General features: G+C 37.1%; 1 protein-coding gene across 1 annotated transcript in view; it reads left to right on the forward strand.

Annotated features, from left to right (window-relative positions):
• IGF1 (insulin like growth factor 1) overlaps positions 1–26,289 on the forward strand; it is a 47,253-nt gene extending 20,964 nt beyond the window's left edge. Inside the window, exons 3-4 of the mRNA XM_030960697.1 lie at positions 18,406–18,587; positions 25,868–26,289. Of these exons, the coding sequence (XP_030816557.1) occupies positions 18,406–18,587; positions 25,868–25,927 (242 nt within the window). The 3' untranslated portion in view covers positions 25,928–26,289. The remainder of the gene's footprint in view (positions 1–18,405; positions 18,588–25,867) is intronic.
• Positions 26,290–27,479: the final 1,190 nt, after the last annotated feature.

Below are 27,479 nucleotides of genomic sequence, written 5' to 3' on the forward strand. Positions count from 1 at the left end.
AACAGAAATTGCCTCATTCCTGTGAGCTGCAGAAATTCCAGAGTAGCTGCTCTGCAGGGCAACAGCAAAGCCCTGACCAAGAATAGTCCTTGTTGCCAAGTGGCTGGTGATAAACAGAGCTCAGCATTGCCAGGTACTAGTAAAGGGAATGACACGTACCTTGCCTCTGGTGACGTTTGGTGAGGAGTATCTGGTGTTATCTATTATCTGTCCTTTTGGAATATCAGCATGCTGGAGCTATAAACCAGAGGAACTAATGCTGGTCTGATTGTGCCTTTCTGTGACCGCAGTCAGCAGCAGTGATGTGACATTGCCTTTGCCCTCCTGATAATCCATCAAGGAGAACACCAGCACTGTCTTTATGATGCATAAAAATGTGAAATAGAAGCTCATTGTGCCCCTTAGGCTGCCCTGTATTCAGTGAGATTTGAGGCTATGCTTTCAAAAGATAAGGGATGATGCGCTCCATGCAACATCATTGTCTTGAGTAGAGTTTTACAGCTCCTTTGGCAAAGATAAAAATACCTGAATTTCTCTGGTAACCAGACCACCATCTTGCCTTTCAACACCAGGTAATTATAAATGCTACTCACAGTGCACAAGACTTCTGGACACAGATTACTTACAGAACCAAACCCACAGTCACTTGATTGATATGCTGCATAAAATGATCTTATTGCTAGCCAATTTCTCAAATGTACAGAAAATTTAATTATAAATTTTGAAACCATGAAAAAGAAATTATGAGATGTTGAAATGTCCAGTAGTATGCAGTTATGACTAACACAGTCCCTTTATGTGCATTCCAAGAATCCAGAAATTAGACTTTCTAATATGAGGAGTCTAATTGGTGTAAACCATCTCCTATATTTCAGAGAACAGACAAAGTGTTTCTTTAGATAATGAATTAGATAAAGAGTAAGCAGGTGGGAGGGCTAGGACTATTTCTGGCTATGGGACTAACTGGTTTACATAACCTTGAACCAACTAATTTTATCTGTATTTGTCTAACTTTCACCACGTGTGAAAATGAGGCAACAATGTTTATTCACCTTTTAAAACTGCTTTTGAAATCCCCTGAGTCAGGTAACAATTCAGGTCCAACGAAACACTACTTTTTAGAAGCTCACCCACATATAATCTAAATACTGCAAGGGTTAAAGTTTTAAGCTAACTGTCACATTGCAGTACTGATGATAAATTATAGGTAATAGCCTATCAAACTTAGGAAGACAGTTCAGTAAATACAAAAAAAAAATAGATCTGTTTACATAAGGATACAAATTGGCTACTACTTTCAGTCTAAGTTAATATATGCCATATTACTGCAGAGAATCCTGCAAACCCTTTTAAAACAATGTTATAACAGTTTACATAAAACTTGATGGCAAGTTAAGTAGATCACCCCAGCAGGCCCTCTGCTTACTGCAGGAATATGGCACGGAGTTCATAGGTTACTTGAGACTCATTCTCCCGGCCAAACGAGTCAAACAATAACACTTTTAGGCACTGAAATACTTTTCCTTGGTTTTCAGCAGAAGCAGATGTGGGGCTGACTGCACAATGAACAAAAAGAATACTTTGAAAAGAAAATGACAGCAAAAATATAAGCTCAGTTTGCAGTTTATCCTTGATCATCCTTGCCTTTCACCTTGACATTAACTTTCTAATATCACCCTCCTCATCTGAAGATCAGTGCAAAGCTTCAATAACTTGAAGGAAGCTCATTTTTTCATGTTTGCATCAGATTTCTCTTCTAAACAAATTGGTGCAGTGTTTCAATCTTCATTTTACTTTGGGGTGTAAGTTCTGAGTCATCATCATTTAATTTTCTCCAAGCCTCCAGCGCGTGTTTTCTGTTTTTCTTCCTGGATGTGTCATAACAACTAAATTGTACCACCCCAGTAAAATGGTGAAGCCTAGCACACATCTGCCAGCAACAAAATACTGTGCTCTCACTCTAATTCCCCCACACATCCCACTTTTCACACTTCCTTCGCATCCTCTCAATAAAGTGGTAGAGCCTAGCAAGCAATTTCTTTTATTTTCCACAACATTCTGCCAATAAATCAAAAAAACTACCTCAGAGAAGAGCACACTTGCCTTGCATGCTCTTTTCCTAGTCCCATTTCTATCAATATTCCCATGAGATTAATTTTCTGAAGTCAGTGACTTCCCTGTAGTTGGATATCTGTTGGTTCTGGGTCAATGCTGATGAGCTGTGAAGGCGTTATTTTTCAGAATTACTAAATAATTCTGACTTGGAAAAATCACATGAGAAAATTTTTACTGTTTCAAATTTAATAGAAACTCTTTTCAAAAGTTTCCAGTATTCTTAATGTAGAAACAATAGGAAAAAAAGTCTTAGTCTGAGCTTTGAGGTATACATCATGAATTTAAAGGAGTCAATACTCCAGTATATTTCTTTTAAAAACATTCATTATACAACAGGATTGCATCAAGGAGAAAAGAAGGTGAGAATTAGCAATAAGAGAAAGGTGTTACAAAAAAGGCAGAAAAACCTCATCTAGAAAGAGGTGACAACAATGAATCAGAACAAAATGTAATTTAAGACTGAGGAGCCTTTAAAAGTTGCTAACAAAGTTCTGTGTTTGGCAGCTACCTTACCTGAACTAGGACTTTGACTCCTTTGAGGGTGAATCATGTTTGAACCAGGTTTCAAGGACAGTTCTGCTCTCACCAACGCGCAGCACATGCAACCTTGTCACATTTTCCTTACCAGGTCTGGCTTGGGCAGTGACTTCCCCTGTAGTAGCCATTGCACATCAGTGGACAGACACACAAATATCGATTTTGCAGCCCTGGTTGGTGCAGGCTGTGAAGCATCTCTACAGAAACACCCACACCAACCCAGCCTGACCACAAAGCAGCCACACCTTGTTTAACTCCAGCACCAGTAGATTCCAAGAAAAAATGTTTTTAAGAGAAACCTCACGTCAATGTTCAGATGAGGAAATGTCAATATCAGACAGCAGGTTCACCTATGGCAGCAGTAACAAATGACAGCAGCCACTCTAAACAGCAGGAAAGTTGCTAGATGATAATTCCTTGAAATTATCATGAGGGAAGAATACCAAGAAAAACATCTGAACCAATCTCCAGGGGGGGTTGAAACTAGATGATCTTTACGGTGCCTTCCAACTTAAACTATGATTCCTTTTTGCCTCTTCCCCATATTCCACCTTCACTTGGTGGAAGCACAAAAGTTGTTCAGTAAAACAGGTCTACACTTCAAGGAGGAGGGGGTTACATTTTAACACGGGCAAAATCGTATAGCTTCCAATCTTACTGTCAGAAATGACTCAATGGTTTTAGCTGCACCTTTTTCTTTCCAACTCCTCTACAAGAAGAAAACAAAACACCTCATGAACCTATAGAATATGCACAATTCACAAAACCTGAAATTCAGACAGTTATGCTTTGGTTAAGTTATAACAGCATTAAGGCAGAGATTAAAATTAGCAAATGCCAGGCAATCTGGAGATTAGGTGTCATGACCTGCTCCAACAATTAGTGGCAATAATACCATGCCAAACAGTCAGAATTTTTGTGTACAATTACTGAACTTTATGTTCTGTTGCTCAGATGATGAAAGTGGATATTTAGTTTGCTTTTGCAGAAGTATTTAATTCTCAAACACTTATATGGACTTTGTGCAGTAAATCAGGATGAATTGCTCTTTAGGGATTGGGCTGCCCCCCACTGACTCCGGTTTGAGCTATAGCAGATGCCATATAGCCCATCCAGAAGAGCTAACTCTTCATCTTTCTTTTTCTCCATCCACTAAATACTACTTAATATAATTGTGCCAAAGCAATGAGACAATAATGAATGAATTGTCCATGAAGAACTCTGGAGCGTTTTCAGCAATTTCTGTGAGGAAATGAGTCAAAATTAATCTGAGCTAGATGCAGGACATGGTACAATAATACCTGTTTTCTTTTGATTAAAAGGAAAGAACAAGTGTCCTGTCACTGATACTTTCTCTTAGTCCAGTATGGTGTCTAATGTGGAAGTTTAAAATGTAAAATAATAACTTTAAAATGTCTGTTCTATTAGGAAACAAGTACTCAATAACTACTACCATCTTCAACACAAAAATGTAATAATATTTTGAGTTTTTAAAGATTACATTTTTAGCAATTTTTCAGCCTATCACTTTGAAAGACCTTGTCGACACTTGCCAGATGTGATACAGTGGGAGAGGAACTCCACAGCAGAAAGCTTATTTATCCTTAGATCACCCCACTCTTTTCCTCTTCAACCAGAGAAATTATTTCTGAATTTCCTAACGATCTCGCAAGATAAACATTGAAAATTAGTAGAGCTAGAAATTACTATATTAAAACGAGCATTATATTCTTTAAATCTAGCGCTAAGAACATAAACCTTTCCTAAGTCCTACTTATCAGTGCAGTGACGTCATCCTGGAGTAGGAGAAAGATAATCTTCCTTGCTGCTGCTTTATTGAAGAATGGCAAGGAGTCCTGACAAATGTGCTGCCCATCGTGCAGGCACGTTTAAATGCAACCAGCACTAAACAGTCTTTTACATAGGATGGAACATGTTGTGCATATTAAAACCCATGTGCTGCTTTCTTTATTTCTGGCATCCTTTCTCCCTACAACACAGGAATATGTTCCAAGTGTTTTTTTCAGTGCTTTGTCTCTGCTCTTTGCCTTTTCCAGTGTTTCTTCTCTGCTCTTTGCCTTCACTTCACCAGCTGTCACTCCAGTGACATTTCCCAAGCATGATGCTGACATAGAGCAGGGCAGAGCTTGAGTGCTAAAGCTGTGGAAAACAGTAGCAGTGTTTTAAAATATCAACACAACTCAGTGTTTTGGGAACAATTTCCGATATTGTTACTTGAACAGACGCTGTTTTCTACACAGCCACTCACACTGAAGAGAATTCAGTTATTTTAGAAAATGTAAAGGTTACTGAACCATAGCACACAACTATGTTGTTAGTAAATTTCAGGTTTTTCTGCAATAACACTTCACTTAAATTAGACATTAAGAAAGCCGAATCTGATTAATACTAAGAAATTTACGTATAGAAAATTAAGAAAACTATTAAAAATGTGAAAAAGAAGACAGATAACAGAGAACAGGACAGATATCTGAGAAGTGTTTTGCTTCCTGATTTTCACATCTTCTCTACCAACTTAGTTTTCAAATTTCAGAGCTGTATTTACAGGCCAAAATGACCTGAAATTCTAGTCTAAAAAAAAGGTCAAGAATAGTTATCACATGGGGGTGCCTTCTTCCAACAGTTAAGCTTTCTTGTAATTTTCTAGTTATTTTCTGTTATCTGATCTACTGTAGTCCAAGATACAAATACTGATAGAAAAGACTACTGCAACATGCAGAGTTAGCACAAGCATTTTCCTCAACCTGTAAAAACACCAGTCCCCAATACTGAAATTAGATCAACTCCTCCACCCCAAATACAGAAAGACAAGTCCAAATGATTTTCAATAGTCTCCAACTATCTTACCTAATTTTAGGAAACATTCAAGGTAAGATTTGCAGTTTATCAGCTGGCTTGATTATGACATTTATGATTCTCCTGAGTACCTTTAGGCTGAACAGGGAGCAAATCTTAACTTCTCTTTGCTAAGAAATAGTTCTGTAGTGTTTCTGTTCTTCCCACCTTATGTGATAAGAAGGAGAGAAAATTACCACAGGCCAGTCTGACACTGCTCAGGAAGTGCCAGAGTTACAATAATTAGAAGCAATTTCTGCGAGGGGAAGATACAGGGGCCTGTTATGTCCTGAAATGCAGGCAAACCCTTGCACTGCAGCGTGTTTCCACTACCCTGACTTGTAAGTGCTGCCACACTGCTAAGCAAGTGTGAAGGAGCCCTCTAGTGTGAATAAGAAGTGGACATACAGCCCATAATTTTCACACAAATAACACAAGAGAGCGACGACTACAAATAATGTCACTGCCAGTCTCGAGGCATTTCAACAGCACACACTGCCCAGGAGATTCAACAATTAAAAAGCCTCCTGGATCTCAACCCTGAAGTCAAAAAAAAGCCAAACAAACATATATATCATAATGTATGACTGACCATAAAGACAGTCTTAATTGAAAAAAGGATCCAAAAACTTGAGAATAATGTAGAAATAAACTGCAGCCCTTGTCAGATAAATATTTTGTTTGAATGTTTCAATAGACCTTGACCTTAAGAGCTATTGATATGAACAATTGAAAGGACAGAGAGCCTTTTTTAAAACCTTATGTACTAGGGTAAAATTTATCAGTTATCACAGAATAATTCAAATCTTCCAGAGACATATCCAGTTTGCACATTAATAAAACCATATCCAGGAGATTCCAGGGCTCAGATCTATTTGCAAGTGGTAGTATGGCAAAAGATCACAGCCATGCAAGTAGAGAAAGACAGACAAAGGGAGGAAGATATTCCGTCCCACATAGGTCCATAATGTACATCTATTTCTGTATAGAAACCTTTCGGTTTATGCTTTGTATCACTAAGATTAGGAAAAAAAAGCAAGGCTGTTGTTTACTTTATTGTCACCAATTCCAAAGGAGACATACATTAAATGTATCTGGTTTAAAGCTATACTGCTCTGAAACTGCATAGAGAAAGCCATATGCAATAATTTAATTTTTGTGGGTTTTGTCTTTAGAGTGATCACAGTTGATTGCATAGCTGTTTTATGATGCTGAATGGAAAGTCAAAACAACTGTGACGTTTAAATTGATAGCAATGTATTTAATGCCCTGCTGTCTAACTGCTAGAGGGATAAACAAAGGACACCTACAATTCTGGAATGAGTTTAGGAAATTCATTAGAAAACTTTTGAAGTGGTATCAGAAGAAGTCAAGAAAGAACACATGAGAGACATAAGCAACTAAAAGATGATGAGAAATTGCAAATAATTAAGCCAAATCACCAGAGATTCAGTTTAGATAATCATTTAGAAACAAAGAAAAGAAAATTCAGACCCATTTCAGACAAGAATTGTGGAAGTGACTTCATTGTACTTCCATTTAGGATTTTATCCTGGATGCAGAAATGAAACTTTTCTGAATTTCACAAATGGGGAAAATGAGTGAACAGCCATGCTCACTAAACTTGCTGTACTTCTCACTTCTGGAGAAGCTGTACAGCCTCCTTGGGTTATTTTGGCACCTCCTTTTCTGGCAAGCAGTGAGGAGTTTAGAGGAATTTAGAAGAAAAAAAAAAAAAAAAAGGAAAAAAATTAATCCAGCTTTCCCAAACCACAAAAAATTCAATTTAATTTGGGATATCTTTTGCCCAAATTTTCAGTGAGAGCAATGGTCATATTTTATCCAAAAAATCACTCTCGATGGAAAGAACTCTAAAAGGTTTTGCTGCAGAAAACCTGAAAGAAAGAAACATTGTATGCTGGTATTTATATCCTCACTAAAACTGCATAAATAATAATAGTGCAGGAGGTTCTAAGTATTTTTTCATTTTTTCAATGACATTTGAGTGGATAATGACAAAGTTGATTTGGATATGTTATTAAATGAAAATCGACTGCACATCTAACATCTAATATGAAAAATAATTTAACCTCACCTGGACATTCTCCAGCTCTTTCAGTTGTACCCAATCAGATAGAAGGAGCAAAGAGGAAAAAATTTCAAGGATGTTGGTGTTTAGGTGGCTTTCTTGTGTGGAATCTTTGTGCCATTTGATTCAGTTTATGTATATTTGTACCACATTTAATTGTAGGATTAACTACAATTAACTACTTAAGGCTAGTTATCTGAAAATATTTATGATTGTATTAAGTCAAATTCTGGCTACCAACAGGGTATGCCTGAACATGATTTTCCTTTGTACACCTTAACTCTTAATTGGAATATTGGGTTCTTAATCTCAAATACAACTAAGTAACTTGTAACCTCAGAACTAAATATCTTAAGATACACACCAAAGATATCCATACTGATGTCTATGTCCAAGACAAAACAGAATCTCTGCTTTCAGATGATCAAAAGATTTCTTCAAAGTCCTGCAGGCTTTGAGATCTATTAGCGTGTAAAGGAATAAAAAATGAGTGATAGATATTGAAGATCAGAGAATTAAAAAGGGCTGTGATTCTTAATAACCAATAAGAGATCCTTTAGAAATGCGTTTTATAGGAATTACTTGGTTCTACTTTCTCACTTGCTCTGACACCATATAAGCCCTCCACTGGCCAATGATGCCTACGACAAGTATTTTTTCCACAATACTTTTTTTAAATAACCACCATAGATCCTGAGCAAGGCTAGGCTCAGACTGACAAAGTGGATGACATGATGTGAAAAACATTGGCCCAGCACTGGGAAGAATAATTTTGCAGAAAAAGTACATTTAACAGAATTTACAGAGTCACCATTAAGCTTACACATTATGGCACCTGCAAGAGAAATGCAAAACTCTACACACTTATGAGAATACTTATTCATCCTACTGCTTTTCTGCTGAACTGGAGTCACTTGCTTAATTAATTGTGGGTGTTTTGGCTCAAGAAAAGTCAGCGAGTACCTAAAATTTAAAGGCCAGATCAACATTGCCACAGCCCTTTTAAAGTTTATAGTATTCCCATGTGACCAAGAGAAGAAGCCTAATGAGGCAAAAGGACAACAGGATTGCAAAATAAGAGAAGCCATACAAAAACATCTTTGCTGATGCAAAACTTTCAATCACTAATCAAACTTAAGTTGTAAAGAAAATAATAAAATAAAGGAATAATTCTAGTTACTTATAAAAACTTCTCTTTCAATGGAAATAAACTAAATTCCCTGAAAAGACCACTGAAACTTAGCAAGCGAGAACTGAAAAAAAATTTATTTAGAAACTACCTTCTCTTTTAGGAAGTGTGACCACAGAGGGCATTGTCAGCCCCCTAAAAGAAGGACTGCATCCTCTTTGTATCATAAAACACCTTTACTGCTTACAAGCACTGCTATTTTCAAGGATCCTAGAGAAACTGTAGTTTTGGTACTTAAGGTGTTATACTGGAACTAATTTCTCCCTGCACTATTCCAGTGTTCCCTTATAATCCCCCTGTATGTCTTCAGCAGTAACAGGGTGAGCTGGAAGGACAAAGAGAGCAAGAGTAGATTCATCTCTGATTCAGCACTGACTTCTTTTTCTTTATGTTCCTTTCGCTAGAACTGATTTTCCTAGCTCCTACTTGCAAAACTGAATCACCAAAGGATGGAGCTACAACTGGTAGTGTGAGTGAAAGATGAGTCAAATGTAACCATATTTTAGCTAGTTTTAGTTCCAGCCACAATGCACTGTCCCTTTCTCATCCCAATGACCTCATCCTCACTCCCTAATGACTATGTACTCCTCTGGAAAATTTCACTTTTCTTTTATCTCCTTTGACAAATTTAACAGGAGCATCATGACCTCAAATGAATGTTTCATTTCAAGATTATATTTTAACATGCCCAACTGACTCAAAAAATGTGGTTAAAGAAAGACAGGTATATAGTTAAAGCCTGGTGCTTATGTTGGTGTAGGTTCAGTTCCTGGCAGTGACACAGCCTTCTCCTGTGCAAATAATTGATAGTTAGATTCCATAAATATTACTCAAATTAACTTCTTATCTTCCTCTGCAAAGAGCTCTTGTTATTTAGGACAGTACTGTTTAGCATCACAGAAGATAAAAGAATCTGTCTCAATCTTTCTGTCTTAATTTTCCTTCTGAATGTAGTGGTTAATTTGTCCTTTCTAATCAGTAACCTTTCAAGTCAATCTTCACAGGTAAAAGCATCCCAATATGGCCAAAAGTAGCAGACAATAAAAAAATATTTTTTTTTAATGATTCACATCTAAAGTGTTGGCTGTGAGAAAACTACATGCTGGACTTTCACCAAAAGCATTAAGTCATCTAACCATGCTTAAAGTAACTTCTGGAGTAATTCACGTCATTGTGCAGAAAAGTTCAGTAACTGAAATTCTAAAGAAGGTTCAGGACTTCGTAGGTACAAAACTGAATCTTGTTCATTCCTTTGGCTCTGTTGCTGCATCATTGCGCAAGGCTGGACATTTTTCCCTGGCAAAGCCCCTGGCAATGATGTGGGCTCAGAGCACATTACAGCAAACCCATTAAAGTTAATGGCGTCAGTGAGGAGTGAGCCAGGACCTTACTGGCCTTGTCTTCTTTTCCCCTCCTTCTTTCTCTTCTATTGCCACACCTTCAGAACCATTAAGGATGGAAAAGACCTTCAAGATCATCGAGTCCAGCCTTTGACTGCATACCACCTTGCTCACTAAACCATATCACAAAGTGCCTACAGGTTTCCTGAGCGCTTCCAGGGGTGGTGACTCCACCCTCCCCTGATCAGTCTGTTCCAATACTTGACCATCCTTTTAAAGAAGGATTTTTTCCTGACATCCACGTGAACCTCCCTTGGAACCACTTGGGGCCATTTCCCCTTTTCCTATCACTTTTTACATGGAAGAAGTAAAAATCAACCAACCCTCATCTCCCTACAGCCTCCTTACAGGTGGTTGTAGAGAGTCATAAGGTCTCCCTTCAGCCTCATTTTCTCCACATTAAACATTCCCAGCTCTCTCCCTCAGCTGCTCCTTATCAGACTGGTGTCCCAGACCCTTCCCCAGCTCCGTGACCTTCTTTGGACACCCCCTCAGTGCCTTTGTTGTAGTGAGGAGCCCCAAACTGAGCACAGCACTCCAAGTGTGACCTCACCAGGAACAGAGGGACCATCACTGCCCTGGTGCTGCTGGCCACACTATTGCTGACACAAGCCAGGATGTCACTGGCCTTCTTGGCCACCCGGGCCCACTGCTGGCTCATGCTCAGCTACTGTCAACCAGTACTTGTTTCTATTAAGGAAATGAAAATTGTCTACCTCTCTGGTAGGTGTCATTGGCCTGTGCCCACCTACTTATTCCTCCTGCTGTAAGGACTATTCTGTAGAAATAAAAATTAAAATTGTAATGTGTGCCAATACATGCCCTCATGGACAATGGGAAACTTATTAGATGGGACTTGGAACAGCCATTCCCACCTTCTACCTCTAATCAGATGATGATGCCAAAATGCAAAAGCTAGAGTACCCTGCCTGGCTTTTGCTATTTGCTTTCATTTCTCAGCCTTCAGCTAAGAAAGAGTAACTATAGAGCTAAAAATTCTGATTACAAAGTGCAAAGCAACGTACTGCATGTTTTGTGGTCAATGGCATTAACCACATATCAGTCATTCTGCTTCACACTGTACATCAGTATCCTCCTCTTCTTACCTCCTTCAAGAAATCTCAGCACATCCATTCCCTGCAATCTCTTTAGATACCACTAAGACAATATTTACTTAGTGAACTTTAAAGCTGGAAGAAAAAGCAAGTGTTCACTACCAGCATGTAGAGAAGCCTACTAAGGACAGTGGAAATCTTTCCACTGATTTCAGCAGACCTTGGATCAGGTTATATACAACTTCTGGCATCTGATTCATCAAGACATAATTCTGACTGCACTAATTTAGCAATGACTTCAGCAATGCTACAATTTCACCCAGTTTTATTGTTATTAGTTTGGTAATCCAAATAAAATGCAGTTTTAGACTGGCTTGGGATAAGAAGGATCTGAAAGGTTCTATCATGACTGTCCCTACTTCCACCACATACAAGGCTAAGCAGCAATTATTTCCTGTGAGAGTATGTGTAAGAAGGGGAGAGGATGTATTTTCATTATGGATGGATGTCTGTATTATCATTGCCCTCCTCAATGCACATTAAGGGACAATATTCAGATGTAGCAATGACCTACTGGCTTCTAATCCCATCTTGTCCTAGACCCTGATCAACCTGGCTATTCTTGCAATAGTGAATTTCTCTTCAGCAAAGCATTTCCCTTGCCAAAGTATATATTTTTTGGCAGCATCTGACACTTTCCAGCCCTGGAATCTATGTAGGCTTGTGAATTGTGCTAGGTCTGCAAGGTTTTCACCCTCCAGAGCACTGTTTTGGGGCAAAATAAGACATCACATTGCTTCCCATTCTTTTTCCAGTTGTTGTTTTTCCTCAAAAATATCTAAACACTGAAATTCCTGCTTCATATCCCTGCACAACACTCAAAACTGTAGTGCTTTCTCTTCACACATTGCAAATGGCTGGGGAATTACTGTGTGAAGCATAGTGGCTCTATCACATGCTTAATACACTTGATGGCCTCCAAAACAGCTATTCCACAGCAAGAACAGAGTACAGCACTCCTGTATGTAAGAAGAAAACCGTTACAAGTGCTGTACATGGGAAATAAGTTTAGGGGAAGAGAAGAACTCCTTCCCCAATTCCCAATGAGGGGAAAAAATGTTTCTGAAAGGATATTTCTATAAGAAAAAATATTATTTAACTATGGGACAGACTAAATAAACACAGTCATACAAATTACAAATTAAGATCTTCTAGAAAAAAGCTACACTTGTCTCACTGACTTTAAAGAAGTGAAAGTTATTTTACTCTGTATTTGAAATATCAAAGAGCTGTCTTCTCTTCAAAAGGTGAAGCTTATAAATCTCACTTATTCAGGAAAAACACTCTGTGAAGTCCTGATAGATTTCTCTTACAGATCAATACTAACTGAGTGTCCATGTTTTCCCAGTCTTACTTGCTAGGATTTCAGAGCAAAGAACAAACAACTTATTGCATTGGACTCAGTAGTCAATACAATCTAGAATTGCACAAAGCAGTAGCTGTAGTGCAATAGCTCAATATCCACAAATGCAGATGCTTTCATAAAGATTTTACTTGTGCATACTGATAGAGCTTATCCTCTATTCTCATGCATATTAAATTAGATTTCAGAGCTAGGGCATCCATTCATTGAGCATTTATAAATGCTAATATATGCTCATTTTGATGAATACAAACAAAAATCAGTCTAAGCATAATAATTTTTTTGCATTAACAAAACATTGAAGGAAAATGGAAACTAAATATTAAATATTGTCACTTCAAAATGCTTGCAACTTATTTACATGAAAATCAGATTGCATACTTTGCACATTTAAACCCTGAGGTATTTCTGGTAGGGGACTTTGCAACAATCCCCAAGATTTGTTATTTGCTTGTTTGTTTATTTGCTTGTTTGTTTGTTTTAACACTTCATAGAAGTATCAAAACCCAGGCATTTCCTGCTGATTGAACATTGACTCATAATTTTTCAAATACAGATGAGAAATTCCAGAGCACCCTCAAGAAGTATTACCAATATAACACAAATCCATTTGTTCAAGATTACAAGGAGATGAAAAGTGATATCAACAGTCTCTTATTTTGCATATGAAGGCATTTATAATGCAAAAATAGACAGTACTAGACTAACATACAGAATTTAGTCAAAGAGGTACAGAGATACATAATTAAACAGCACATTGGCTGGCACGCTCTTTAGAACAATTTGTCATATCTAATTGTTAAATTGAAAATTAAAGAGAAGAGCTTTGTACTCCATCAGGTGCACATATTCTGTGATTTAGGACAAATAATTTTTAATTTAATTCATTTTCCTTGAGTTCAGTTTCCTAGAAGCTGTGCATTTATGCTAAGACTAGATCAATTAGCTTTATCTGTAGCTGATGAAAGAACACAGTTTCCTTCAGAGGACAAGAATAAATTTAATTTTAAGCAAAGCATTCAATGCAGGAAAAATTCACTCTCAATACAGACCTGCCTGTAGATTTCACTGTCTTAAACTAAATCCCTAATTTTCAGAGACCAAAGATGAGCAAGGTGAATCTCAAGCTCAGCATCCCTAGCCTTCTGTGCCACCATAAGGCACACAGCACATGCAACTCAAAACCTCTCCAACCACCAGCTCCCAGTCTGGATCTAGCACACAGGAGGTTCTTGTTCAATTACTGTGCTGTAACACAGCAACACAAACTCTCAGACAGGAAAATCCTGTCTGACTGACCTGCTGCCTGCCTTACAGGATGCTCCCATACATCCTGATGCTGTAAACGGCTGTCTATGCTTCCAAATTGCACCTGACCCCAACGTTTTGATGGAAATATTTTGAGTTTCTTGCCACAAGGCCACAGCACTCTAACAGGTCAATGGCCTTTCACCATACTTTAAAAGCAGCAGTTGCAGTCAAAGATTGACTCTAATACTAGATTAGATTAGATTAGGATTAAGTTTTTTTAAAAATTAGATTAGGATTTATGTTTTTCAGATTCATTATGTATTTCTGAATTACAGTCTACATGGCACTCGAGTTCTACTGCTTGGCTAAAAAGACACAACAGCAAATACAATGAGTCACATAAAAGTTCCAGAAGACATAACCCCAGTTCTTTCCTAGCGTCCTAGATTAGATGAGCTTTGCATTTATCCTGGACTGTTTCTCATGTAATTTCTGATTTTAATACTACAACAGCAGATTATGGTTCTATTCAGAATGCCTAGATAAACTGACATTTGAAACTTCTGTGGTCCACCTACACCAGTTCTTCTCACACTGAAACCAGTGGTAGAGCAGATCCAGTGGCAGCAACAGGAGGATAGTTTAGAGGGATGAGGAAGAACAGAAAGAAACCAAGTGTAAACAAGTCTTGCTGAATTACTCCAGTGACTTTGCATCATTTAAAGGGAAGTGCTGTTAGTGGAGAAGCCAGCTGTTTAACTGTTGGAATCCTATACCTTGGACTGCTTTCAAGAGACATCACTGTGACTGGACTTTATATCTTCTTGTTGTGCGCTGAAGGAGACATCCACAGATTTGATAAAGCAGATTAAATAAGAGCCAAATAAATATTCTATTAAAAAACTTTGACCTACATAATGTGAAATCGTTTTGAGCTAGTCACTGACAAAAAAGTAAAGAAACCTCCAAGGAAATCAGTGTACATCAGCAAAAAGGAATGCCCAGGACTGTTGTATGTCCACAGGCAGCACTTTGAAGGTTGAGTAAATAGAAGGAACTTTTGATAACAGCTGGAAGGCTGCACTCAAATTATGTCAGAAAGATGAGAAAGAACTATGGGTTCCCAGTATAGTGACACAGAAGGTGCAGTTCATACTAAAGGCAATATTATTTAAACAAAAATAAGGAGGAGAAATTACATTAAAAATGCAGAACCACCTGCCACTTATTTACCAATATGGACTCTTGTCTAGAAAGCAACTGAAGTGCTTAGTTATATCAGTCCCTATGCAGGAGAGCAGTCAGCCATGTGCTCACTGTCTAATATGTGATTTAATCCAACACACCACGTAGGAGCTTGAATGTTTGCCTAGATCTAAGTGCATGCTTTGTTAACTTGATGAACTGGGACCATCTGACCCTGCAGTACTGCCAGAACAGATGGGCCCAACAGTGATAACATCTGTAGAAGTGATGGTATCTCCTTGTAATTCTTTATCTCATCTTTCTCTGTGATAGCATCTTTGTATACTGCAGCACTTAAAAGGTCAGCAGCAATTTACAATCTATTGCTTAAAAATTACTTCAGTCATCAGATACTTCTCAGTTGTGATTGTGGATCATGATTACTGAAAAGGAATATTTTTTTCTGTTAATTTGCTCTCTCTGTTGTACAGCACATTAGGCAATATCACACCTTCTACACACTTTCTATCTTTCTACATCACACAAATTTTAAGTATACTTGATTGCTTTGGTCTTTTGAAAGCCTTGGGAAAACATTTATTGGAATAAAAAATTCTGACTTCTCAATACTAATGTTATCTTTATGTAAAGGAGGAGCATTTATTATGCCATATGATACACAAATATTTAAGCCTACAAATAAGTGAATGTCATGCTTCATAGCTGAAATCATCACTGGTGTGATAGAGATTCCATTCCCATCTTGTTACATGTCCCATACAAGTTTTTTGAAGAGCTATTAGACATTATATAATCCTTCATTAAATTATTATTCTGTAAGAAAAATACATTGATGTCTTTGGTCTGGCTACTCTAAAAATGATTTTGAAGTACTCTGAAATTTTCACAAGAAAGATTCCAGCATTCAGGATTTGTATTAGCTATTTATGCATATTTATAATGGTATGGAAAAATGTTGCCACTGATTAATAACTAAAGCAGGCAGCAGGAATAGGTTAGTAAACCTATCAAGTTTATCAACTTTATAAATTATTAAATTTGGACATTGTAGGGTAAAATAACTTAAGCAGAAGCTTTCAGGTTTTACCTGCTTATGAAAATTTGACAGACTGATAAAAGAAAGGGAAGGTTGACGAATCAGTTCTTGTACCTACAGTTCAGCTGGATCTGGCACCTGCATATCCAGAAACAGAATTTGCCCTTCCATGCTTTAAGTGGGAACAAGACCAAATGTGGCACAGCTGTGGGTATACTGCAAAGCCATGACACTCCACTCTTTATCAGGAGTGCTCAATTTTAAAAGTATTAGGCTAAAACAATCAGATTGGCAGATTTCAGGAAAAATCTCCAGGGAAAAGCTTGTATTTCATATCATAACTCAGTGAGGGAAAATAATCTCGGGGGGGAGGGGGGATCAACAAAAAAAACCAAACCAAACTCCACATCTTTAGTATTTGTAGTACTTTTCAGTGATACACATAAAACAACACACACAGACACAAACCAAAATATTACTGTAATCTACTCCTGGCTTGCTGTACTGTTTAGTCTTATGAAACAAATAATTTAGCAGGCAATGTACAATATAGAGGCCTACAGTGGATTGCAATATACTAAGTAAGAATGTTTTTCTTTTTGTTTAATTTATAGTCCCTGGGGAAAAAAAAAGACATTTTAAAAGCCTGTTTCCTGGGTTTACAAAGCTCATAGGGATAGTTAGCTCTTAACTGGCTGAACTGCTGGCTAAAATGTGAGACACACTGTACCACTAGAGGTCTTTGCATTTGCTAATATTCTAAGGTCTCAAGGGTTCTTCATCAGTGGACACATGTTTAAATCAGTGGGAACAGTAAAATGTAGTGCTGTCTTTTCAAATTGACAACTGCAGGACAAAGACAGGGATATCAACCTAGACTCTGCTGTATAAGCATTGGGGACAATAAGTTCCCAAAGAGAAACTGAATATTCATCTTTTTTGATGTCCTAAATCTTAATTTAACTTGAGTAATTCTTAAAATGTAAACTCCTGCCAAACTCTGTGAATAACAGATTTTTGGTCTCAGTGATATAACTGAGAAGGAGAAGAAAAAAAAAAAGGCAAGAAAAGAAATTGGTAGAGCTGACTGAATTGAGTTACTTCATGTTTTGGCTCTTGGCATGCTTGTCTTTTTTTCCATATTTTTCATTTCTTAACCAAAGTGGATCATTCTGTAAATGGAAATATTTAATGCTGAAAATGTCAAAACAAAACACTTAATCTTTTCAGAATTTTACTGTCTAAAATCAAATTCTATCAGAATTTTAAAATAGATGTAGTAAGTAAGCAACTACTTACTTTTTGTGTATTTATTGTTCCTTCATTTCTAGTTAGTCATAACAGGGCAACTGCATATCCGACTTGGTCGTGTACAAACAATCCCAGGAAATAATGGGTCTTTAATCTCTGTGTAGGACAGCAGAGAATTCAGCAGTTACTAAGGAAATCATAAACCACAGGAGGAAAAAAACCCAAAAATTTAAGAGTGTAAGAGTTGTATGAATGAAAATGTTGGCCTTTACTGGAGCTGAGTGAAAAATGCAAAATATTTGCCAATTAAGTATTTTCCATAGATGACTGGTGCAAATGCAAAGCACAGGAAAGCCATGCTATATCAGTTCCATTTCTTAGCTTGTGCAAATCTATGAAATATAAAAATCTTCCACTTTTATCTGTTCCATCAACCTTCCTATTTCATCGGTTACTTTGATTCCTGCTTCCTACTTTTTGGCTGGCTGACCTTACAGCCTGTGAGTGGTACCACAGTATTTTCCCTTTGGAACACACTCTGACTGTACATAGTACCTCTGTGTAGACTTTTTTATTAGGAAATACTTGCCTACAACACTGTTGTGATCTATGGTTTTACACACTAGCTAAAAACAACAGCTGGCTCAACAATCAGTTTTCCTACAAAAGCTAAAAGGTAAATTTCCTTTGTAAGGTGTCCAAATGCCAGATTTCAGCTTCCTCCCTCTCCATTTTTGAGGCTAATGCAGTTCAATAAAATATTTTAATCATACCTTTCTAAGAAGGCATAGATTTTTTCAAATGCTTAAATAGCAACCACACATAGAGATCAAAACTGTCCATTTCCAGGAATATCTGGAAAGGAATTTTCAAAGGCAGCCTTCTACAATGGCCACTGGTGATTCAGTTAACATAATACACCTCAATAATATGACTGCTCCTGAGACCTTTGCATTTCCTTTCTAACCTAAAAACTTCCCCTTTGTGTCTTGAACAGGCAAGCCCACGGGGTATGGATCCAGCAGTAGACGCTTACACCACAAGGGAATAGTGGATGAATGCTGCTTCCAGAGCTGTGACCTGAGGAGGCTGGAGATGTATTGTGCTCCAATAAAACCGCCCAAATCCGCGCGGTCCGTACGCGCCCAGCGCCACACCGACATGCCAAAAGCACAAAAGGTAAGTCAGGCTGGCAAAAATTCCCAACAAGCAAACAGCAACTAAACCAGACCAACAAAAAAAGAACCAACCAAAAGAACCCCTACCTGTTTTAGGGAAGGAAAATTTTATCAAGCGTAGCATTCACATTCCCTGAAAAAATCCCTTCACTCAGGATTTCTCTCCTGGGAAGCTGAGAAGTCTCAGAGAAAAGGAAAACAATTCTTATCTCATTTATTTCTCCTCTGTTTTGCTCATGTGGAATGTGTTTGGAGATTGCTTACCCACAGGTGATTGTTTCATTGGATTCTGGTGTGAGTTGTTTTGACTCTTTGGCCAATCAGGGCCAAGCTGCGTCAAGACTCTGGAAAGAGTCACAAGTTTTCATTTTTATCTTGTTAGCCTTCTCTAAGTATCCTTTCTGTATTCTTTAGTATAGTATTCTATAATATAATATAGTATTATAAAATAATAAATTAGCCTTCTGAGAACATGGAGTCAGATGCATCATTCCTGCCTTCATCAGGATATTCCCAGCAAATACAATAATCAAGGCTGGTAACACAGAAAACAATTGGTGCATTCTGCCTACTAGATTTGGTGGAACTTTGGAAAATAGTTGCCAAGGTGGGAAATAAGTGGGAAGCAGTGCGTTCCATCTCATCTCTTAGAACACTGAATAAAACACAGAACTGCTAAACCAGTAGTTGTGAGGTCTTACCCTGCCATAGGGTAGTAAGTGACAAGTACCTACATCATCCAATCATAAATACTACCTAAGACTTCTTTCAAAAGAGAACCTAAACACTGAATGTTTAACAACTCATCTATCCAGAATCTCTTCACTCATCCTCCCCTTTTAGGTAGAGGTAGAGTAGGTCTCAAGAAGGAAATCAGACATTCTGCTATTCATTTTACATTTAAATGAACAATTTTTGTTCTTCATTATTTTTGCCTATTTTTTTATTTATCAGAACTAAATTAAATGGATTGTCACTGCAATCATTGTAAACTTCATTTTAACTATTTAAAGTTCTATACATATATGTATATTCTCCAAGCCACTTCCAATATTGATTAGTGTTATTTATAGAGTTGTGGAGTTCTGAGTATCCAGATTTTTGTTCCTCTGATACCACATATAGTGTATGCATGTGTACTGTATGTACCAGCAGAGCCTATAGTTCAGAAAACCCATCTTAAACTAGGCTACAATTAAGCTCATGTTCAATTGTCTCTCCTGTTTGAGGTCTGAACATCTGTTTTAGATATTATCTGTCTTCTGCTGTAAGTCCCCCATGATTTATTTTATTACTGTTGACCCTGTCTGTCCTACACACATGTTGGCACCACTCCTGCAGTTATCTGAAAATTTTTGCTTACAGGACCTGGGACCTAAGATTTCATAGGAAGTCAGGAAACCAGTGCTGTATGTTAAAATCCTTAATAACAACTTTATGAAAAGAACTATTGTAATCATTCCAGCATCCATTCTTTTCCATAAGTCAATTCATAGAATGGAATCCTTTTCCCTTCCTTCCTCAAGAGTTTTCCAAAAATCAGTGTAAGTGTGATCCTTCCTGGGAAGTATAACCTTGAGACTTCAAAGGGCACACAGGGCAACAAGTGAAGACTTCTTCAGGTGGAGCTCAACTGCAGAGAAGGAACCCCTGGTTTAGGTTTATTCCTGTCTGGGCACACATAAACTTAAGGAAAGCTGGAGAGAAGAAAACAGGCTTGGCCAGGAATCAGTGTGCTCCTTCCCAAGCTTGTTGCTAAGGAGATGGATAAAACATTGGAGTAAAGGAGACAAGATACCTGCCAGCTCTTTGATGAATCTCCACACCACTTTCCTTGGAGGACTAAGGAATGATGTCATCTTTAGGCAGCTGTCCTCTTCCCAGTTTAAAACATAGGCAGGAGAGTTCTGTCTTTTACAGACAGGAAAGACCTCGTATCTTTCTGCAGCATCAGGGGAGGTAGCACTCAGGAGAGGTACTGGAAGAAGGAAAAAAATAAAAGGGAGTATGTAATTGAGTAATTGAGAGAGCATAGCTGCTGAAGAAATCATCCCAGAAATTGAAAAAGGAAAAAAAATCAAGAGGTGAAAAGGACAGTAAAAGGACAATGAGGAGCACAAGAGAAAAAAAAGGGTGAGGGAATTAGATCAAAGAGGGCAAGAAGACGAAAAATATTGCAAAACTGAATGAAGCAACATGCATCCCAAATAAAGGATGGAATTTTTAGAAAATGTGAGAGAAAATTAAATTAGAGATAAATTAATACAAAAGAAAACACCTTTAAGGAAACTGTGCATGAAAAGAAGCATGTTGAACAGAATAAAAGAAGTCATAAATGCTTCTCAATAGGAACTTGGCAATAAAAATAACAAATCTTATGGGAAGTACAAACAAATTTTCATTTTTATCTGTGGATGAAGTAAATTAGTTTGAGGAAATGAAAATACAGAACAGGTAGGAGAAACTATTATTCAGATTTCTGATAGATAAAAGGAAAGTACACTGGAGGGAAGAGAAGTGGAATTCAGTATGAAAAACCAGTACATATCCTCGTTTAATTTTTTTTCTCTTTTCTTTTTGCAGTCAGCTGTACATGCCACCATTAAGTAAGGCAACTGTTCTCAAACTTTTTTTGGACACACTCTCCCAGGATGAATGTATTTAGCTAATTCATAGAGTTGATATGACACTGATTTTAACTAAAATAACAGATGTGCTTAAGTCAAATTATTTTTCTGTTAAACAATGTTTCTCTCAATATGATATGCTATATTTGAGATCTACATCTTCTTCATAGAAAGTGAATATATATATACACCTATGATGATAGACGTACAACCTCTCCAAAACTTTCATATTTAGATGCAAGATGTAAGGTAGGACTAGGTGCAATATATAAGAAGTTGTTCAGTTCCTCTCAGATTTCAAGGAGAATCAGTTTCTTATGCATTTCATACATTGGATAGTCTTTGTTTAACATCTCCTCAATCTGTTTAAATAGCAAATCCAGGATTTGGGGTTTTATTTTAGTGTTTCTAGTCCTTAAGTAAGTGGTCTATTTCCCCAGTTCCTTGTGCAGATGGTTCCTGCTAGGCACAATTTGGTAGATGGTCTTAGTTCAGTGGAGTAGGGATCTTCTCTTATTTAAAGTTTCAGTATTTCTGCTGGAAAGCAAAGTAATGGCTTGTCCTAGTTCTACACTATATTTAGAGTTTTAAAGTGCAAAACAAGAGCAAGAAGGGGAGTTTAAGTCCTGTCTTCAGTGTCATGATACCATCTAGCTTTTCTTTTGTTTGTTTCTTTCTCTTCTGAAAAATGCTTAAAGTTTAGTCAATTATCCTTAAGTGAATTAAATTTTAACAGTAATTTGGAAAAGTATTGAGTAGCTCTTTGAAAAACAGCTGCCCTACCAAAGGAAACAACTGAGCAATTTTCACAACTGTACATATGAGGGAAGATTGTGACCTTTTCAAATGAAGCAGTGTCACAGAAACAATGTCACAAAGTCCTTCTAAGTTCAAGATTACAAGGTACCTTGAAATTTACTAGTGAATGTGAAGGCTGGTAAGGCTGATTTTAAAATCCAGTAAAAAAGAACCATACAATCATTTAGGTAGGAGAAGAACTCTAAGAACTTTGAGTCCAGCCATTAACTCAGCACTGCCAAGTCCACCAGTAAATCCTGTCTGTAAGCGCCACATCTACATATATCTTAAATAACTACAGGAATAATGACTCCACAACTTCCTTAGGCAGCCTTTTACAGCGCTTGACAATGTTTTCTGTGAAAAAAGTGTTTCTGCCGTCCCATCTATACCAGCCCTGGCACAACTTGAACTTGTTAATGAACATAGTGCCATGTCATCCCCTTGCCACCTGAGCAAAATGGTAAAAGTGGTGCATATCTAGATATAATTTTGCTCTTTCTCAGATTTGCAGTCCTTTTTCTTCTTTAGGCCTCATATGAGAAAAATACACATAAATATATATACCAACAAAGTATGAATAGGAGGTGGATTTTCCAAAAATAGTTTTCATATTTTATCCAGTCTTCAAAATTTAAATAAATACTGACTGGGACTAAGAGAGAAGGGGAAAAGATACTAGTATTTTAGTTTAAAAAAATGCCATTAAGAAAACAGAAAAAGTATTGCAATATTTCTCATTAATTTTTCTAAGACTGGCAAATTCTTTTGTAATTGGCTCAGTATCAATTCAGATACATTCACGGACCAAAATATGCACCACGGCACCAATCCTAATTTCTGTTGAAGCCACGCCACATTACCAAGCCAATGACTGAACTTTTAGGTGTAACAGATAGAAGGACTTGGCCTTTTCAAAGAATTATTTTCTCCCATTGCTTACTTTGCAGCCCTGTTCTTATATCAGTGATCACACTGCCCACAGAACTAGAAAGCTTTCAGAGACCCCAGAGAATTCATAGCTAAGGTATCATGCCTGTTACTACAAACATTAGACTTTCCATTTATTACCAATAGAGCAAGAGAACTTTCAATGCCAATATGAGGTTTGAATGTCTGCCCTAATGGGATAAGAATGCTGCTGCTTGCTTCCCAGTCCCCTTCCAGCTCAGTCAAATGACCATTGCTGAGGTAGTTGTTATCCCACTGTTAACAGTACCTTATCTCCTAAGATCCATGCTGAAGGTGATGGCCTAGAAGTCTGCTTCCCTGTTCTCTAGCTGACTCATAAATTGATCACATTTTGCATCTCTCATCTTAAAGTTATGATTGTCTTTGTGTGGGTCTGAACATCAGCTCAGAGCAGTTTTATTTCCGATGACCTTCTTCTCAAAGACTTGAGAAACAAACCAGACTTTTCTACATCCAGTACAAATGCAGGTCTGAGAACTTAATTCAGGCATTCACACCTGGTTTTGGGGTCTGTGGTTTTTTCCCCCAGTGGTCTCAGTATTTCATACTTGAGAAGAATGTGTTATGTGGGTAAAAGCATTTTCTGGCATGCATGCTACCACCAGTACACTTATTGGTAGTTATGTATCAAAATGCTGATTCTGGAGAAGGAAGTAAAAGCAACCTGCCATCTTCCTTCAATTTCAAAGCTAGTTCTATCATGACAACTCTTTTTCCACCTACATGTCATTATTAAATTCTGTAAGTGAAACACTCCTGCACCTTAGTACCTGCTTTATTTGAATGATAAAGCCATTTTAAAGTCAGACCATAGGAGGGAGAGTTTATATTTTCATTTTGGAAACATACAGCTAATTTTCAATCTAAATAGACTTGGAAAGTCACTGCAATGCAAAATGTTACTTGTTTCATTTTAAGGCTCTCACTGTCTATTTTATACATCAAGAGTTTGTAATCTTTAAGAATATATGACTTTTGGCAAATAAAATGAAGCATAGATCTTTTCCTACATGCTGGTAAACTCTCTTCAAGGAGGAGCACCTAGGGTCAGCACTGAGGAGAATATTTTGTTTTGTTGCTGTGTAGAAAAAAAAACCTGGGCATATGAGTAAAGAAATTCCTGTTTTCTTAGCTCATTATAACCAATATAAGTACTTGTAGAACAAGGCAGGATCCTTAGTGTTGGCAGACTCCTGTGAAATGCTGCAATGATGATTTTAATCAGTGAAAATTTAAGGGTTGACCCAGAATGAGTTTTCAGGATGAGAACTAATGTATAACTTAGGAAAAAGTGAAAGCAACAAAGGTCATTTTGGAAAAGCTGGAAGAGAAACAGGCAATGAAAAGAAAAATATATTCTAATTTAAGGATAAGCAGAAATCTGTTGACATTTCTGATTTTGTATTTGATTGATGCTATTCTACAGCAATATTAGCAAAACTGGATGAAGACAAGCCAGTATCCTTCTGAACTGTTCACAGAAATAGTGACTAGATGATTAATCTAGTCTATAATGGCATATTCCTAACAAAAACATTTCTTCATTATGACTATTTTGCTGTTAACAACTTTGGCTTGTCAGAGTTGATAAATCCTAGTTTGGCTCAATGTTTTATACTTGGTGGTTGTATAATTAAGTTAACAATTACTAGTACTGCCTAATTTTTGTTTTGCATACTAAAAATAATTCCTCTCATATCCATCAGATGCCAATACAAATCCAGTGAAAATTATAAACTCTCTATGAGTTCAAGTTTTGTAATCCTTTGAAAATTTCTGATTTGCTTTATTTTTAATTTAATTTCTAATTTTATTTTTAATAGATACTGAAGGGAAATGGAAAGGTTATAAGTAGAATAGGATTTTTTATGGGAAATTACTAAAAACCCCCACAAAACCAATGCACCAAATTAGCTTTCATTTTATTTCTGTCCATTAGAAAAGAAAATGTTATTACTTTAAATTTTAGAGGCTCCTTATTTTTAGGGCTTAAATAATTGCTAATGCAGGGGTAGAGCTGCATACACATGGCTTCACCTTTTACAGAGATTTTATTTTTTTGCTTTTCTTAGGAAAAAAAAAATCCCATAATTTTACCGAACTAAGGATTTGACTTCTGATGAGTATCATAAATATGGAGAGTCACTTAAAAATTCTAGCTTTGGTCTGATACAGAATATGCAGTCTTGGGCCTGGTTAATATTTACTAGAGTGGCAAACAAGGAAATCAAATTGAAATGTATATACCACCCCATCACTGCTGCTGATGCTGGCCAGTATGTGAAATGACAGGGAACTGAGAGCATTATTCACTCCAAAGCTCTCTTGATTTGCCTGGCACATCACCTTGTCTGTTTTGAAAATACAAATTATATGGCTGCAGATCCTACAGCAAACCCACAAATTTTTTTCCTCCTCAAGGTCTTATCCAACAAATCTATTATGCCATCTGTGCAATATGTAGTTAGCAGAGCAATTTTGAAAATACCTGGTACAAAAGCCCAAGAGAATCCATAAATCCTGCAGTTACAACTCAAAAGTTCCCTGGCCTATATCATTCTTTTTGCAAATATCTTTGGGAAAGAAAGGAAATCTTTGGTATCTGCTCTATCCCTAAGCCCATCCAGGTTCCAGCAGCAGATGTCTCCTCCGCCAAGATAAAGAATGACAACAGTCAAAGTGTTTATGTCTAGGAGAACAGGGAATTTCAGGTACAGAAGTTCTGCATAGTTAAGTTCTCTATAGATAACTGAATTACTGATTAAAACACAATTATCTAGCAGTTCCAGCACTCTGGACAACTGTTTTTTCACTATTATAAGTTTGGTGATCATACAATGTATTTAAACCTACCTGTAATAAATTTTTCTTTCTAAACTTTCAGGAAGTGCATTTGAAGAACACAAGTAGAGGGAACACAGGAAACAGAAACTACAGAATGTAAGAACATGCCATCCACAAGAATGAAGAATGAATGTGCCATCTGCAGGATACTTTGCTGTAAATAAATTATTTGTTAAACATTGGAAGACTTAAAAAAAACCTTTGTTTTAAAAAGCTTGATGCAATTTCAACCAATGGGCATTCTCCCAGTGAACAATGCAACTAAACATTCCAATATTAAGTCTTTAGAGAACAGAACATTTTAACCAGACCAGAGCTAAAAAAATTCTGTGGTTGATATATTGCTGTTTGTTAACCTGTTTTAAATGTCCTGCACGAAAACTCTTAAAGTCCTGTGCCCCTCAAAAGCCTACAAATTTTTGGGCTTTTGATGGATCCAATTGCACTAAATTAACCTATGAACACTGGCTGCTGGAGTCATTCATCAGCCTTGTCTAAGTGGTGGTTTTTTTTATTTGCACTTCTTAACAAGCAACAGGCTGTTTGTTTTACAGTGTCTGAAAACATTGTTTGTCTACCCCTTCATATTTGCACAGTTTGACATTCCCAGTAACAGCAGCAGTAAGGTAACATATACAGTTTTAAACATCCATTAATTCCATCTCTGGCATTTCAACAAAATAATGGGTTATAGATGCATTTGTTTTAAGACAGTTTTATTCTTCCTTCTCTTGCAAACATGCAATATTTTTTGCAATTTGTGAGACAAAAGATTTTTAAAAGCAGTTAAAGCATACATAGGCTCTCAAACCAGTAATGATTCTTCCAGATAATTATTTTGTAACAGTATAGGTAACTTCTTTCTTCCTCCATATAATGCAGTATGTAAAATTTAGCATATCAAGAATACACATATATCAAACAGTATGTAAAAAAATCTCTGTTTTGTAGTACAACGGTGCTATTTTATAGTTTGTTACATGAAAGGGTCTGGCCAAAACGGTAATAGGTAAAAGCAAATATGGTAAAAAGCAAAAAAGACCAAGCCAAAGATTTAATAACAAATTACTTTCAAAAATATTCAGCTTAAATCAACTAAAATGGCTTCAGATTTCAACATGAAAATAACTTTACCATCTTTAAAAGAAAATACTTATTTCCTCTTAGATACTTGAAGGGTGGTGTTTTGACATCTGATTATGTGGAACACAAACTCATATGTAGGCGCAGAGAAGACGATTTGAAAAACAATTTGCAAAACAAGTGACTTCAAAGAGTAGTCCACCAGGGCCTAAATGTTTCTAAAATATCAGCATTCTGTTCAATCATAAAGGGGTACTCAAGCCCCCCTTCATTTTAATTCTTCCCACAATCAGATGTGGCTTACCTGACTGAGTTGGGCTGCAACTCTCTGTAAATCAGAAAAGCTAGTCTAATCACCAATTTACTGGCTTAGAATGGGTCCTTGAGCAGAGATTAACCATAACATCCTTACACCCTCACTTACAAGTGCCATTCATGTGCTCTTGTGGGAGTCAGAGATGCCCAGATAATCCCTGCCATGTAACTCTGACAGGCCCTGCAGAGGTTCTTCCTTGAATAACACCTCTGCTGCATTTTTGTAAATCAGCCCAGTGTAGATTGGAGAAGCA

This window comes from Camarhynchus parvulus, chromosome 1A (assembly GCF_901933205.1).
Source record: "Camarhynchus parvulus chromosome 1A, STF_HiC, whole genome shotgun sequence".
Lineage (NCBI taxonomy): Eukaryota > Metazoa > Chordata > Aves > Passeriformes > Thraupidae > Camarhynchus > Camarhynchus parvulus.